This window comes from Malaclemys terrapin, chromosome 5, assembly GCF_027887155.1.
Source record: "Malaclemys terrapin pileata isolate rMalTer1 chromosome 5, rMalTer1.hap1, whole genome shotgun sequence".
NCBI lineage: Eukaryota > Metazoa > Chordata > Testudines > Emydidae > Malaclemys > Malaclemys terrapin.
The window spans coordinates 24,855,266-24,871,680 of record NC_071509.1 but is presented as its reverse complement, the minus strand read 5'-3'; the positions used below and the strand labels follow the sequence as shown (position 1 = coordinate 24,871,680).

Below are 16,415 nucleotides of genomic sequence, written 5' to 3'. Positions count from 1 at the left end.
TGGGCAGGAGATAACAAACAATTACCTTATAAAAGTGGCTCTCAACCTTTCCAGACTACTGTACCCCTTTCAGGAGTCTGGTTTGTCTTGCGTACCCCAAGTTTCACCTCACTTAAAAACTACTTAGTACAGTACTCAAAATCAGACAAAAATACAGAAGTCTCACAGCACACTGAAAAATTGGTTTTTCATTTTTACTATATAATTATAAATCAATTGGAATATAAATACTGTACTTACATATCAGTGTATAGACAGCAGTATAAACAAGTCATTGTATGAAATTTTAGTTTTTACTGACTTCACTAGTGCTTTTTATGTAGCCTGTTGTATGCCCTGGAAGACCTCTAAGAACCACAGCCTTATAACATACTTTACAGATATTATTAGATTAATACATTTAGCATCCTACAAGCATTTCATAAAGCCTAAACACATTATCAACTTAACATCTATTTTAACAATGCTAGCACACAGGTTAGCTAGACGGGTTTCCAGCTATGCATTTGTCAGTGTTGAATGAGGTTTAGGAGCATTGGCATGAGCCGGTAACTGGTCTCCCACTGTCCCACTAGTATCCCCTGTTAGGATATAGATATTCAGGCCTGTCTGCAAAGGCCTATACTTTAAGAATTTAGGTGTATTCTTATCACTTAGCTAGTTACAGAGGTATAAAAGAGAGAATCAAAATCACTGTCTGCCGGTGTAAGGGCCTTCTCTTACTGTGACAGTCTGAGTCCCTGTTATTAGGCTAAACAGCAGAGGCCAGCCATAAGCTGGGAAGCGAACGGTCACATCCTCACATTCCAAACTAGTCACATTGAAATAAGGCAATCTGGGGCTGTTAGAAAGGTGATCCGATCTATCACCCCCAGAGAAAGGGAAGAGCCTAGAAGATGTAAAAGGAAACTTAGTTTGGGTATGGCTACAATTGCAGCTGTACAGCGCTGTAAGTTAAACCTGTCTTCGTACAGCTGAGTAGGGAAAGCGCTGCAGTCTGTCCACACTGATAGCTCACAGCGCACTATCGTGGCCACATTTGCAGCGGCATTGGGAGCGGTGCATTCTGGCAGCTATCCCAGCATTCAAGTGGCTGCAATGTGCTTTTCAAAAGGGGCGGGTGGGGTGGAGTGTGCCAGGGAGCGCAGGGGGAGAGAGAGAGTGGGTTTTTGGAGTGCCGACACTGTCAGCACCCTGCCTTGCAAATTCCGACCCCCCCCACCCCTCTCTCACTCACTGAAAACAAACAGCAGCTGTTTGTTTTTTTCTCACAGGCCAGATAAGCAGTCGGTTGCGGAAACGACTCCCCCACCCCGCGCAACGCCTCTCTCTTCAAGCAAACATTAGCTGTGGGCTTCCAAAGGGAGCCCCCCTGCCTGCCTCTACTCATTCACAGCAAACAGTAGCTGTTTGTTTTTTTGATAAGCAGCTCCCTGAGCGTCCGGAGTTCACAACAAAACAAAGAGAGGCATCACAACAAAGCAAGGAGAGGAACCTTCACTTAAAAGGATTATGGGAAGTTTCTGGAGGTCAATCACTGCGCAATAAGGTTACTCCCCATTTACACTGGAGCACCAGCGTCTCAGCCACTCTGCAACAACTGTTAATCCTTTTGAGGAGGTGGAGTACCTGCAGCACTGTAGACACGGAGATACAGCGCTGTAAGTGCCCTGCCAGTGTGGACAGGGAGTGAGTTACAGCACTGGGGGAGGCTTTATTGCGCTGTAACTCGCAAGTGTAGCCAAGGCCTCAGATAGCATCCTGTCTGGCAAGAACTCACTTATCAATAGCTGGGATATGAAATCCTCATTTCTGTATTGTTCAATCACTGTAGTCTCCACTTCCCTATTGTTTGTCTGTATAATCTCTGTCTGGTACTCTGATTGTTTCTGTCTGCTGTATAATTAATTTTGTTGGGTGTAAACCAATTAAGGTGGTGGAACATAATTGGTTAAATAATTATATTACAATGTGTTAGGATTGGTTAGTTAAATTTCAGTAAAATGATTGATTAAGGTATAGTTAAGCAGAACTCAAGTTTTACTATATAGGCTGCAGTCAATCAGGAAGTAAGTGGGGGAGGAGAATGGGAACAGGGAATGGGGGTGGGGGAATTAGAATCATGTTTTGCTAAGGGGGGAAATGGGAACAGGGACACAGGCAAGGCTATGTGGTGTCAGAGCTGGGAAGGGAGACCCTAAGGAAGGAAACTGGAATCATGCTTGCTGGAAGTTCACCCCAATAAACATCAAATTGTTTGCACCTTTGGACTTCGGGTATTGTTGCTCTCTGTTCATGCGAGAAGGACCAGGGAAGTGAGTGGGTGAAGGAATAAGCCCTCTAACATCCCCAAGAAGAGGAAACTGTAGCACAGGGAGAAGACATGTTTTGTCTCCACTCACAAAACAAAACAATGGCCGGGCTAGGAACAGAAACTATCCTGAGTCCCAATCTTCTGCTCTAACCACTGGAATTTCTTGCTTCTTTTAAAAATCATTCGAAGTTAGTTTGTTACAACTCAGTAGAACTTGTTTTTCAAGTTCTGAGCACTTTCTAACACACTGGAACATATTACACCTGGAAAAAGCATTGCTTTAGTGGCTTGTTGAATATGCTGAACACTGGGTGATTTTGATTACATGGATTTCACGGTGGAACTGCTGGGCATGTGTGTTATGATAAGACTATCATCTGTCCAGGGGATATTTGAAAGTGCTACGATATCTTATTCCATCTAAGAGTCTTCCCCCTTTTTCCTGTCCCTCATTTACCTTGCCACCGTATGTGGTTAAAAAGAAAAACAAAATTAGGGTCCCCCTGGCACTGGCTAAGGTGCTCCCCCTCACCTTTGCCAATGATAATCTAGGTGTTAACAATAATGTTGGTATGTGGCTGATTTCACTTAGCCCATCCTGCTGCATGTAAAAAGTTACAGTTTGGCTGGCCTGCTACATGTGTAGGAATGAGGCAGACAGATTGGGGGGTGCAGGGGACACTAAAAGGCACTTCTGTCACCTGACCTGGTTCACCCAAACCTGTGATGTTGACACTTCTCAGACACTGATTCACAGAAGGATACTTCTGTAAGGGATAATCCACGCAGGTGGTGGCTGTGTGGGAGCTGTATTGATGACCACACCTGGCCAGAACACAGGCAAAAACTAACTCTACAAAAAGCAGAATTAATTGAGGTCAAACAGAGAGATCCAGAATTTTGCCTATATGTTGCAGACCACAACACTCACTTGTGTGATATGCATATTTTCTGATTGAATCATCTTATTGCTCAGTGCTAGAACTCAATGGTACAAATCAAGTCCACTCATGGTTCCCTTTTTACTCTGTCATCTTGTTCATTAGCCATTTCTCTCTCTCTCTCTCCTGGCATGTGTCTTCAACAGTGAATTATCCTGTCCCTCAGCATAACTGAAGATAACAGAGATTATCCATTTGTTACATAGGAATGCAACATACTTCTTCCTCTCCTGCTGAACATAAGGGCTCAACCTACTTTAAATGACAATCATGAAAAATTACACCAGAAGGTACTGGTCAGTTAATGACAGTGCTCAAATTTTTCATGACCCTATGAGTTGTTAAATCATCAATGAAATAACATTAATTTAACCAAAAAAAAAAAAGTGGCTTGTCAAAATTGACTTCCAATTTATAGTAGAAAAACAACTGATGTGCAGATTAGAAAAGTAACTGATAGAGGACTGTATTGAAATGCAGCCCACTTCAGAAGTCTCTGAAAGTTGTTGATGCATGTCTCATGGTTCTCTGAGAGACAAGGTGGGAAAAGTAATATATTTTATTGGACCAACTTCTGTTGGGGAAAGAGAAGCTTTCCAGCTACATAAAGGCCAGGTCTACACTACAGACCTATATCGATATAACTACGTCACTCAGGGATATGAAAAATCCATAGTAATAGCATAGTAGTGTTGTCACTAAAGTGCTACAGCTGTGCCACTGTAGTGCTGTACGTGAAGACAAGCCCAAAGTTCCTCTTCAGGTCTGGGAAAAGTACTCAGAGTGTCACAACTAAATACAAGGAGAGACCATTCAAGGTGAAGTGGCCCATTAACATCTCTCCAATCACAGGACAAAAAAGTGGGTTACAGATTGTTGTAATAAGCCATAAATTCAATGTCTTTATTAAGACCATGATTTTTAGTGTCTAGCAAAATTATGAATTTAAGCTCCCAAGTTCATCTTTTGAAGGTGTGGTGCTAGTTTCCTTTGAGGACGAGTACTGAGAGGTCAGATGTGGACTAATGGTTTTGTGGAAAGTTTTTGTTTGCCCACAGTGATGTGTTTTTTTCTCTTTTGTCATTTTTCTGTGGAAGTTTATTCAATATTGTAGTGATTGTCTGGTTTCACCCACATAGCTGTTACTGGGGCATTTACTGCATTGGATGAGGTACACCACATGTGACAGGACACACGGAACTTGTTGCGGGGGGAGGTTGTTTGAAGGCGAGAAGAGTGGGTTTGGGATTTATTTCAGGATGGAGCTCCCATCAAGTATGGTTTGTAACTGTTTAATAATACGCTGCATGCATTCCACTGTGGAGTGGTAGGTGACAACTAGGAGTGTGTGGTCAGAGGGTTTTGTTTTTGTTTTTTTCCCCCGTATTGAAGCAGATTCTCTTGGAGACTTGAGTTGCCTGTTCGTGATGAAAACTTCTCTTGGAAAGTGTCCTTGTTTCATGAAGGTGATTTTAAGTGTGTTAAGGTTTGTATCCTGGACTTCTCCTTGGCGCATATTCTGGTATCTGAGAGCCTGGCAGTTGATAACAGATTTCTTGGTGTGTTTGGCAGGTTACTGGATCAGTGAAAGTAAGCATGGTGATCTGTGGGATTCTTGTATATAGCTGTCTGTAGGGTTCCATTGTTGAAGCTGATCATGGTGTCCAGGAACTTGGTACTCATCCAGGAGTATTTTAAAGAGCGTTTGATGGAAGGGTGATGGTTGTTGAAGTTCTGGTGGAAATCTAAGAGGGAGTTTAGGCAGTCTGTACAGAGGATGAAAATATCATCAATGTATCTCAGGTATGTCATTGGTTTTGTGGTGCATTTGTCCAGAAAGTTTTCCTCAAGGTGACCCATGAAGAGGTTGGCATATTGGAAAGCCATCCTAGTACCCACAGCTGTTCCCATGGTTTGGACAGTGTTTGTTGTTGAATGTAAAATTGTTATGGATAAAGATGAAATGGATGTGTTTGAGATGGATATCTGAGTGTTGTCCATAGTTTTGTTGATATCTGAGGCAGGCAGAAATGGGTCATTGTGAGGGATGTGGGCATAGGGAGATGACATCCATGCTGTCAAGGATGGTGTTCTGGAGGAAGTTGGCCCTTTGTGTGGTGAGTGGTTTGAGGACGGTTGTTTGGTGATGTATATAAAATCAATGTGGTGGTCTCAATACAGTTCCTAATGGATAGTGGTTAATTCATTTAAAAAGAAACAAACTAAAAACATATCAGTTGGTAAATTTGTTGACAACCTCAGACTACTCCCCTCATGGAGGTGATTTTTTTAGAGTGCTGGAAGAGCTCTCTCCCAGCTCTGCACCGTGATCACACAAGGCTCATTAAAGTGTTGCCACGGCAGCGTTTCACCGTTGCCAGTGTAGACTAGCCCAGTAACTTCTGTCTGTATTTGTCTCTTTCTTAGCTGGTAAGTATCTGCCATGTATCACCTCTTTAGTGCGGAGGAGATGGCACATTTCAACAGGGACTAATAGGACGAAACTATTTTTCGTCATGAAACTTTATCCATTTGGATTATGTTTAGTAATACAAAAGTATAGTAATAAAAGTACACATACGGCATTGACGTATAAAACAGGGGTTCTCAAACTGGGGGTTGGGACCCCTCAGGAGGTTGCAAGGTTATTACATGGGGGGTCGAGAGCTGTCAGCCTCCACCCCAACCCCGCTTTGCCTTCAGCATTTATAATGGTGTTAAATATATTTAAAAGTGTTTTTAATTTATAAGGGGGGGTCGCACTCAAGAGGCTTGCTATGTGAAAGGGGTCACGAGTACAAAAGTTTGAGAACCACTGGTATAAAAGCTATCCTATTTGCAAATGAGGGCAACCACAACAGACAGTGTTTGCCACTGACATTCAAAAGTCAACATTTTCTAATAGATTACCTCCAACCACTAAAATTATTATCCTTATCCCAAGTTCTTAATAAAATCAGATGTCATGGATAACAAACAAAACAAAACAAAAAGGTAGGTTCTTTTACTTTGATCAGGACAAAAATTTTGTAAGATCTCAGAGGCAGGGAGTGAAATGTTCTGTTTTTATACTGTGCCGAGCCCAAAAGCATCCTGGTCCATGCCTGGGTTCCTTAGGAGTTACTGCAGTATAAACAGTAAAAAATAACAATACTGTTGCAGCTATATAACAGAAGTCTTGTTTCCTGAAGGGGAAGAAATGATGGAGGGGCAGAGATGGAAAAGACCTTTTACAGCAAGTCATCCAGGTTGGGATTTTCAAGGAGCCTAAGGGTGTTGGGTGCCTCTGTTCAAATTGGAGTTAGATGCCTAATTGTCTTAGGCTATGTTGAAAATCCCAACCCTCATCCATACCCTGCTAGTACAGGATTGTTCTATTGCTTTCTTTAATCTAATTACAAGTATTTCCAGGGACTGACTTCAATCTTTCTCTTGGGAGACTATTTCAAAGTCTTATAGAGCTCACTGTCAGGACTTTTCCTTCATTATTAAACCTAATTTGTAGGAGACTGTCCAGTAAATTAAATAACTATGAACCAAAATGTACTGTACTAGATTGTTCCAGTTGAACAATTCATCCCCTCGCTGCAAAACCAGAAAAGCAAAGTTGTAAACGCATTCAGATGTATACAGAACAAGGAATTAGTCACAGTCAGTGCACTGAAAAAGGATATTCCTCTTAACTCTTATGCAAAGCATAAGGAGGTTTATAATGTGATCCAAAACATCATTTTACTTTTATTTTCTCTTAATGTAACTAAAGTAATACATGCTGTTCTGTAAAGATGACGTTGTGGTTCAGAGGGAATTCTGTGGTTAGAAAGAGTGAGAGGAACATTTCACAAAGTTTACAGATCATGACTGTTTTCTCATTTTAGTGTTTACAGTACACTGCACGTAAATCTATCTCAAGACAAGACTATAATTCAGATTTGTTAAATGGCTGTAAGAATATGCATACTTAAAATCCTAGCCCAATGTGTCAGTTCCGAAAATCAGTGAAAACAAAATTTTAAAAATTATCAATACAATGTAATGAAATAAACAAATAACATACCTGACATCTCAGTTTCCTGCTCTCTCATCTTGGAAAGGTGATCTGAAATTCTGATCTCACACCAAGGTAAATCATGGGTAACTCCAATAGAAGTCAATAGAATTACTCAAATTAAAATTTACAAATGGCCTGGTCTACAGACAGTTTTTGTACCAATTTAACTATTTTGATTAGGAGTGGTTTTAATTACCAAAATACTTATATTGACACAAGCCCTGGTGTGAACACAGTTGTATCAGTATATAGGTGTTTATATCGATACAGCTTCTTCCCCTACATTTATCAGAATAAACTATAGTGGTATAAACACAGTAATACTGGTATAGCTGAATCCATACAAAGGGTTTTTATAGCTTTAACTATACTAGTTTCAAACTAATATAAAGTTGTATAAAAACTGTGTGTTGACACGTCCTAAGTAAGTGTGTGACCCTACAACTGGTCTAAGGGCAGGTCTACACTACAGTGGGGATCGATGCTCTGAGATCGATCCGCCAGCGGTCGACTTAGTGGGTCTAGTAAAGACCCGCCAAATTGACTGCAGATTGCTCTCCAGTCGACCCCTGTATTCTACCACTGACGAGAAGAGTAAGGTAAGTCGATGGGAGATTTTCTCCCTTCGACGCTCTGCAGTGTACACCCCACAGTAACTCAACCTAAGGTACGTCAACTCCAGCTATGTTATTCACGTAGCTGGAGTTGCGTAGCGTAGGTTGACTTACCGCGGTAGTGTAGACATATCCTTAGATCTGAATAAAGGACTGCTGCTAGAAATACAGTCAAACTGTGGTGCCTTCTTTCCCAGACTCAGGCTATGTCTACTACCATGGTAAGTCAACCTATGCTACGCATCTCCAGCTAGGTGAGTAATGACAAAAGATTTGCCAATGAAGTGTCAGTGTAGACAAACCCTAATTAATAGATAACAGCACAGAGAGACCTGATCACTGGTTTGGCAGTTGATCAATTACACATGAGACTTGGGGTTTGTCTACATTGGTGCTTCATTGGCAAAACTTTTGTCATTCAGGGGTGTTAAAAAAAACACACACACCCCGAATGACAAAAGTTTTACGTATGAAAAGCACCAATGTGGACAGCACTTTGCTCCTGCTGACAAAGCCACTGCCACTCGTGGGGAGAGTGGGGGTGGGGGTGGAAGTTTTTTGTCAGCAGGAGAGCTCTCTCCTGCTGACAAACAGCACCTATGCTGCATGCCTTTTAGTGGCATGGCGACACAGCTGTGTCACTAAAAGCCTCGTAGTGTAACCATAGCCTAAAGCAAGCTTGTGTTGTAATTACATTGATGACAGCATGGAGAAAGGAAGGAACGTTAGGGGTCTGATCCTGCAATATGCTAAGAGCTATACCTTTATTGCTATCAATGTGGAGACAGGTGGAGAGCATCTTGCACATGGTCCTCAAAATGTATAGGGGTGAAGCGATGGAAATCAAAAGAGGAGAGAGGGTAGAGATGGAAGAAGCGGGGATAAAAAAAGAGAGAGGTGACAGGAAGAGAAGGAAAGTATATAATGCGAGAATCAACAGTTCTTATCATTCCAGAGGTTCCACTTCTGGCATTACAGATGGGACCAGATTTCCAAAAGAGCTTAGTTCCCATTTAGGGACCTAAATACCATGTAGGTAAGATTTTCAAAGGCGCTATGGACCCAATGGGCTGAGCTCCTTTGCAAATCTGGTCCTTAACACTCTGTTATCAAGTCACTTAAACTCTCCCCCTTAGCTTTCCCATCTACACCTAAAACTTAGGTCAACCTAGCTACACTGCTCAGGGCTGTGAAAAATGTCATGCCAGGTGCAACGTAGTTAGGTTAACCTAACCCTCGCTGTAGGCCAGCTAGGGCAATAGGCAAGTTCTTCTGTAGACCTAGCTACTGCCTTTCAAAGGGGTGGATTAAAAATTTTTATTAACGCTAATGTTAAAAAAATTATATAATACATAGGTTGAAAAAAGAGTGTCTATACATTTGGGTATAGTGCTTAGATGATCCACGAATACAAAGTTTGTTTTTAAAGTCATATGATACACAGAGTACATAATCAGCAATAACCCAAATTTAGGTGATACTACGGCAACTGAAAACCCCTCCTGTGGCTGTAGTAAGTGTCTATGCAACAGCAGGGCCGCAGCTCCCCAAATAACCCACTGGGGGTGGCGGGGGAAGATGCTTCTGATCTCCAACTTTTCGTGAGAAGACTTTATAAGCCCCCCCCCCCCCCCAAAAAAAAAACTTGAGCTTATGTTACACCAAAATAAAGCCTCTCCCTCCACGCTAGGTTTCCAGAGTGGGTGGGTTTTTTGTAGGGTTACCATAATCCAGCAAGCAAAAAAGAGGACGGGAGGAGCCCCACCCCTGTCCTGCCCTAGCCCCGCCCCTGCCCCTCCCACTTCCCCCCCTCAGAATCCCCAACCCTCCCCCCGCTCCTTGTCCCCTGCCCCTAACTGCCCCCCAGGACTCCACCCCCTACCTAAGCCTCCCTGCTCCTTGTCCCCTGACTGCCCCCTCCTGAGACCCTCCCCCCATCCTACCTGGCCCCCTAAGACTCTACTCCCTACCTCTACCCTGACTGCCCCAACCCTTATCCACCCCCCCCACCCCCAGACAGACCCCTGGGACTCCTACGCCCCATCCAACCCTCTCCACCCCCTGACAGCCCCCCCCCAAAAACTCCCGACCCATCTAAACCCCTTTGCTCCCTGTCCCCTGACTGCTCCAATCCCTCTCCCCACTCCTGCCCCCCCGACAGCCCCCCCCCAGAACTCCCAAACACCCCCCCCTGCTCCTTGTCCCCTGACTGCCCCCTCCTGAGACCCCTGCTCCTAACTGCCCTCCAGAACCCCACCCCCTACCTAAGCCTCCCTGTGCCTTGTCCCCTGACTGCCCGCTCCTAAGACCCCCCCCCAAATGTCCCCCAGGACCCTACCCCCTACCTGTACCCTGACTGCACAAAACCTTATCCACACCCCCAGAACCCCCCCCCCAAATTCCCGACCCCCCCGTCTCTTGACTGCCCCCTCCAGAACCTCCCTGCCCCTTCTCCGACCCCCTGCCCCCCTTGTTGTTGGCCTTTCTTCACCTAATGTCTCGGTGAACTTGCTCAGGAACTGCCTGAGCCGCTCGTCCGACGCTGGGCAGCAGTGGGGGGGGGGAGCTCGACTGCCGGAGCCGATGTGCGATGCAGGGAGGGAGGGAGGAGGAGCCCTCTCTGACTGAGTGTGGGAGCCCCATGTAAGTGACACTGTCCAGCCGGCCGCACTGTTAGCCGCGCGCACTCTGCATGGGGGGGGAAGTCCGGACATTTACAAATTCCCCCCGACGCTATTTTTAGCTTAAAAAGCCGGACATGTCCGGGGGAATCCGGGGGAATGGTAACACTAACACGCTGATCCATGCTCTCTGCCGCTCCATTAGTCTCCCCTCGCTCGTGGCCCTCCAACCCCTGCCCTCCCCCGAGAATTCAAAATGGCGGTGGGCGGAGCTGCTCAGGACAGGTACAGAACCCGGCCCCGGGAAAGCCAAGCGGGGATTGGCTAGCTCCGCCCCCTCCCTCTGCTTGCCCCATCTCGCCTGGTTAAACGCTTCCCCCGTGGGTCGCTCTCTCCCCGCCGATTGGCTTCTCTCGATAGCGGGCGGGGCCAGTGAGCTGCTGGGGGGAGTGGCTGGAAAGGGAACAGCCGCAACAGAAGAGAGAGGAATAGTGTCAGCAGTGGGGGGAAGAGACGCGTGTGGGGAACAGCAGACCGAGACTGCTCCCGCGGCGGAGGGGGAGCGGCGCGAAGGCGGAACAGCTGCAGGAGACGGGGGGGGGTGCTGTTAGAACGTGACTGTTCCAGGAAGCGCCCGGTGGTAGCTGCCGAGCAGCGCGAGCCCCCCTGCTGCTGCCGCCGCCGCCTCTCTGCCTGCAGCCCGGCGGGCTGTGTGTGTCCCGGGGATGGGGGGCCTGCTCCCCACTGGGGGTGGCTCCCTGCCGGCAGGGGCTGAGACGCCGCACCCCTGCTGAGCGCCCCGGGCCAGGCGGAGAATGGACCAGCCCCCGGCTGCCCCTTAGCTCCGCAGCCGCCGCTTTGGGGAGGGCTGGGCATGGCCCGGCTTGAGGAGAGCAATGGACGGCAGAGCTACCCAGGTAAAGTCCAGCCTGGAAAGTTTTTCTCCTCGGGGGCCGGGGTGGCAGGAGAGTGTGACTCTGCCCGGCGCTGAAGGGGAAACGTGCGATGACCCCTTTGCTGCTTGCCAGCGCGGTAGTGGAAACCCGGCATGGCCAGGAGCAGAGGCGAGTCAGGGCTACGTTACGGCGGCTCTGCGTTAAAGGCAACCCGAATGTGCCCCTGCGAAACTTCCCCCCCAGACCGGTTCAGCGGGATCCCTCCGAGTGCTCAGCGATTTCTCTGCCTGCCCCCAGTCACCGCCAGGCTGCTCCAAGCCTCGATGGGTGGGGCTTGGGTTTGTCAGCTGGGCCCGGGAGGCGCCGGCTTGGGTAGCCACTCCCTGTCCCCTCCGCTTTCGCTTGAGATTCCTACTTCCCAGATTCTCTCAGGCCGCTCGGTGAGGTGCCTTCTGGCGCTCCTCAGTTGTTTTCAGTTAGCAAGAGGGAGGTGTGGGAGGCGGGGGAAGAGAGAGAACTAGTTGATGCAGCTGCTCGAAAAATTTCAGACCAAACTTTTTTTTGGGGGGGTCAAAAAATGGTACAAAGAAACAATGTTATGAAAAATTGTTCAACTTTCTGAATTTTTCATGCAACCCTTCAAAAAAAAAAAAAAAAAAAAAACCACAAGAACGTTTTTGAGAAGTGGCAAAACTGTGAAACTATGAACCCTGTCATATGGAGGCAACAATGGTTTTCCACAAGCTCAATTGGGCTTCAGACTTAATGAACTGGTACAGTTCTAGAGAGTGCATGGGATATTGTTAACGTGGTCTCTTCTGATATAAGGCCTGTCAAAGTGGCAGTATTCTATTTGTTTTCAATATTATTGGAAAGAGCTGTACATTGCTCTTAGAACAGAGGTTTATTATAACACTGATTCATTCAAACTGTTTGATTATGAGGGAAGAAGAGGAAGTAGTTTTAAGTCATTTAAAAGCCCTTGCTCACTATCCCTTTCTCCAACCCGTAGCTGGACTTGTAAAAGTTCATGGAGTGTTGCTCAACAACAAGCTGGTTTGTGGGAGAGGGGTTTGGCTGCGGTGGCAGAGTTAAAAATTACTTAGGTTTTTCCATTTAAAAAAAGTAAATTTCTTCCATTAAAGTTTTTGGAGTGATGAATGCATCTGAGACAAGTTATATTAAAGTTAAAGGGATTTTTTGTTACTGGCAGTGCTGTGGTATTAACCCGTTTTCGTCCAGGTCTGCTTTTACATTCTGTTTGCCCAAAATTGCATGCTTTTCATGCATATTGATTTCCTTTTACACAGTTTAAATGTATGCTGATATCATTTGCTGTGGAGATCTCTAACATTATGTACATGAATCTGACATACTACAGCCATTTGCCCAGAGAGTGTTTTTGAAGCTCTTAGAGGAAACTATAACGTAACCACTTTGCAGTTCAAAGATTGTATTGGTCCTAAAATACAATGGTCATTTAATTTTCAGGCAGGAGTAATGGAAGTGACTATACAAGATGACCCAAACTCTGTATATTGCTTTGGGAGCCCCGAAGAACTAGTCAAACATTAATTCTTTGAGTACCATTAGGAAAACATGAACCCTGTTCTGTAGATTGGAGATGCGGGTCAAAACAAGAAAGTTAAGTCACTTTCCCAGAGTTGCAAAGCAAATCTGTGGCAGAGCTAGGACTAGCGAACCCAAAAGACTTGACTGCATGTTTCCTGCTTTAACCAGTAGGCTACTATTTAATGAGATGTTGCATTGCTATAAGAATTGTCTTGTTCAGCAGTAAAACTGTGCCATTTGCAGTATATGGCATGAGAGAACTAGACTTGTGATGAGATGTAGATCATAAATTAATTAGGAATAAAGTCAGTATTGGGAATAGCATTAGCAACAACCCTTGGAATTGTCAGTATCCATTTCCAGACTCTTTATTTATCAGATTCAGAAAACAAATGTCCTTTCACTATATTAAAACAAACAAATAAATAACCTGGCCTGGGCACAGGCATAATAAACTGAATACAAGTTCCATGTTTTTGGTTTTTTTACTGACAATTTGATACTGTCTGTTGCTTTAATTTATATAATGTACAGCAAATGTATGACGTTCTGTAGCTTTCTGCTGTATAAAACATTAAAGAAAATTGTAGTTGTATGTACTTCTGCATTTACAGATTGCATATTTAAAGCAACTCTTCCTGTTATGTTTCCTGCGTAAAGAAAGAAATTTTTAAACCAAGTCAGAACAATTGCGCTGTGCTGTGTTGAAACCTACCTTGATTCCTCTGAGAATCAATTTACCAATTGACAACTGTTCATCCGCCTCTTGAGCTACTATATTCTCTTGCTTTCAGCAAGAACGCTTATTTGTAAGTATCCTGAGAAGAACCAAATGATAAAACTGCAGTGAAACTGGACTAACAGGTCACTTTCACTTTGCTGCTGTTTGACAAAGCACTAAGCAGCAGCAGAGGCAGACATTTGGGCCTTGGCTACACTTGCGCTTCACAGCGCTGCCGCGGCAGTGTAGTCACACAAGTACTCCACCTCTCCGAGGGGAATAGCTTGCAGCGTTGCGAGAGAGCGTGCAGCGCTGCAGGCGCTGATTACACTGGCGCTTTACAACGCTGCACTCGCTGCGCTCAGGGGGGTGTGTTTTTTCACACCCCTGAGCACAGCAAGTGCAGCGCTGTGAATTGCCAGTGTAGCCAAGGCCTTGGAGTTATTCACTGGGGAAGAGGGCTTAAACACATAGCTTGGCGGACATACTGCAGAGACATCCCCCTGTATCAACCAGAAAGTTGAGGGAAGGGTAGAATAGTGAGGCTGTCTCCCCGTCCTTGCATTGCAGCAGCCTGGAGGGCTTGTGGAGTGGTGAAGTAGCAGTAATTTTCTACCGAGATAGGAGAGGGAATCGGAGAGAGAATGACCAAAATATGGGGGGTGATGGGGGAAGGAGGAGCTTCACATGTATCAGATCAGCTAGTCGGAAGATGCTGTTTTTTTTTTTTAAAGACTTGGGGAGAGAATTCAAAGCAGAGTATAGCGTCAGTGCTACTCTTGGAATCTCAATACCTTCCTCATTTCCCAGCAGAATTGGGGGAGAGGGTTGATCATGTGAGTTTTGCCCTGGACAAGGGGACCGTTCATGTTGGCCTATGGTTAGTAGGTTTAATCATTTGGCTTTCAGGTGTCTGGTTAAGTTTCTCAGCCTAGTGTAGCTGCATGGATGGGTATGAGTTAAAATATGATTTGTTAATTAAAGGGGGAAATGTGTGTGTACATACTAAGGCGAAACTTTTGTGCTGAGAAATAAGGAGAGACTAATACATAGGTAAGATGAGACTATAAGGATGTAGGGAAGAGAAGAATAGTGAAGATCTATTCTAGAAAAGAAGAAAAATTGAAGTGGGACCATTTAAAAAAATAAAATAAAAAGGTTTAATTTAAGTGAGAAATGTAGTAAGTAGGGCTGATCAAAAAAGAACTGATAAATACCAGAAAAATCAAAATATTGTCTTACCACTAAGTAACATTTGTGAATTAAGTTATCAAGCCATCTTTATAGCTTGTTAAATGCTAGAATACTAGTGAAATTAATCAAATGTATTCAATAAACTTGTTTTTCAGCTATTAAGTTGCTGGTCCTTGTAGTTTTAACATATTAAAATAGGAGGTTGGATATGTTGCAATTAGTAGCATACAAACAGTGTGTGACTCTTAGGGCATGGCTATACCTGCAGATGTAGAGTGCTTTGAGTTAAACCAGCCTTTGTAGAGCGCAATAGGGAAAGTGCTGTAGTCTGTCCACACTGACAGCTGACAGCGCACTGGCGTGGCCACATTAGCAGCTCTTGCAACGGCCACAGAGAGCAGTGCATTGTGGTAGCTATCCCAGCATGCAAGTGGCTGCAACGTGCTTTTCGAATGGGGGGGCTGAGAGACAACAGACCTCTTCCCTCTCCCTTCCCCCCCCCCCCCGCGCCCCTCTCTCTCATGCAGCATTCCACAGTAATGGTTGCTTTGTCTCAGAACAGATAAACATGCCAGCTGTCAAACAGCTTTCAAAGGGCATATGACAAGACGTTTTGGGATGTTTCCGGCAGCTGATCAGAGCACAGTAATGCAATATTTCATTTACACTGACACTGGGGCGCTCCAGCAGGGGCGCATCAAACGTTATTCTACTTGCCGAGGTGGAGTACCAGGAGCCATGGAGTCAGAGCGCGCTATGTGCCTTGCCAGTGTGGATGGGTAGTGAGCTAGTGCGCCTGGGGCTCCTTTAATGCGCTGTAACTCGCAAGTGTAGCCAATCCCTTATTCTTTAAATTGCGGAGGATGTGACTGTGGGAGGCAGTGTGGCAATGTGTTTTTTGATCCAATCTACTAGTTTTAGGGTGTATCCATGTTAGGAAGAAGGTGTGTTAATATGTAGTAACTCGGGTAAAATCTTAGTGAAGGCAAGGCCCTATGTAGTTCTCACACATTAGTAGGTCAAAGTAAACACTAGGGAGCGGGATCCTTACTATTATACATTACTAGTGGGTATGTCTAGTGTATAAGCACTACACTGGCGCAGCTGCGGCACTGCAGCTCTGTGGCTACAGTGTAGACACTTGATACAGCCATGGAAGTGGTTTTCCCATTGCTATAGTAAATCCACCCCATGGAGGTGGTAGCTACGTTGATGGAATAATTTTTCTCTCAACCTAGTGGTGTATACACCAGGGCTTAGATCAGCTTAATATGTCTTAATTCACATCCCATAGCAATGTAGCTAGTTGTACCTAAGTTTTAGCTGTAGACCAGGCCAGTGTTAAGAAGTTAATACTACAAGCGTCTTGTCTTTACTAGTATTTTTCCTCATGTTCGTTATCTTGAACTATCTTTTTTTAAAAGGTAAGAATACAGCTTGTTTCCAGGTGAAGACAAAGCATTAGTCTTTGGGCTAGTAGGACTAGGCTAA

General features: G+C 44.9%; 1 protein-coding gene across 1 annotated transcript in view; it reads left to right on the top strand.

The window, feature by feature from the left end:
• The first annotated feature begins 11,069 nt into the window (after window positions 1–11,069).
• Window positions 11,070–16,415, top strand: part of TBC1D14 (TBC1 domain family member 14) — a 106,576-nt gene continuing 101,230 nt past the window's right edge. Inside the window, exon 1 of the mRNA XM_054029205.1 lies at window positions 11,070–11,458. Coding sequence (XP_053885180.1) covers window positions 11,416–11,458 — 43 coding nt within the window. The 5' untranslated portion in view covers window positions 11,070–11,415. The remainder of the gene's footprint in view (window positions 11,459–16,415) is intronic.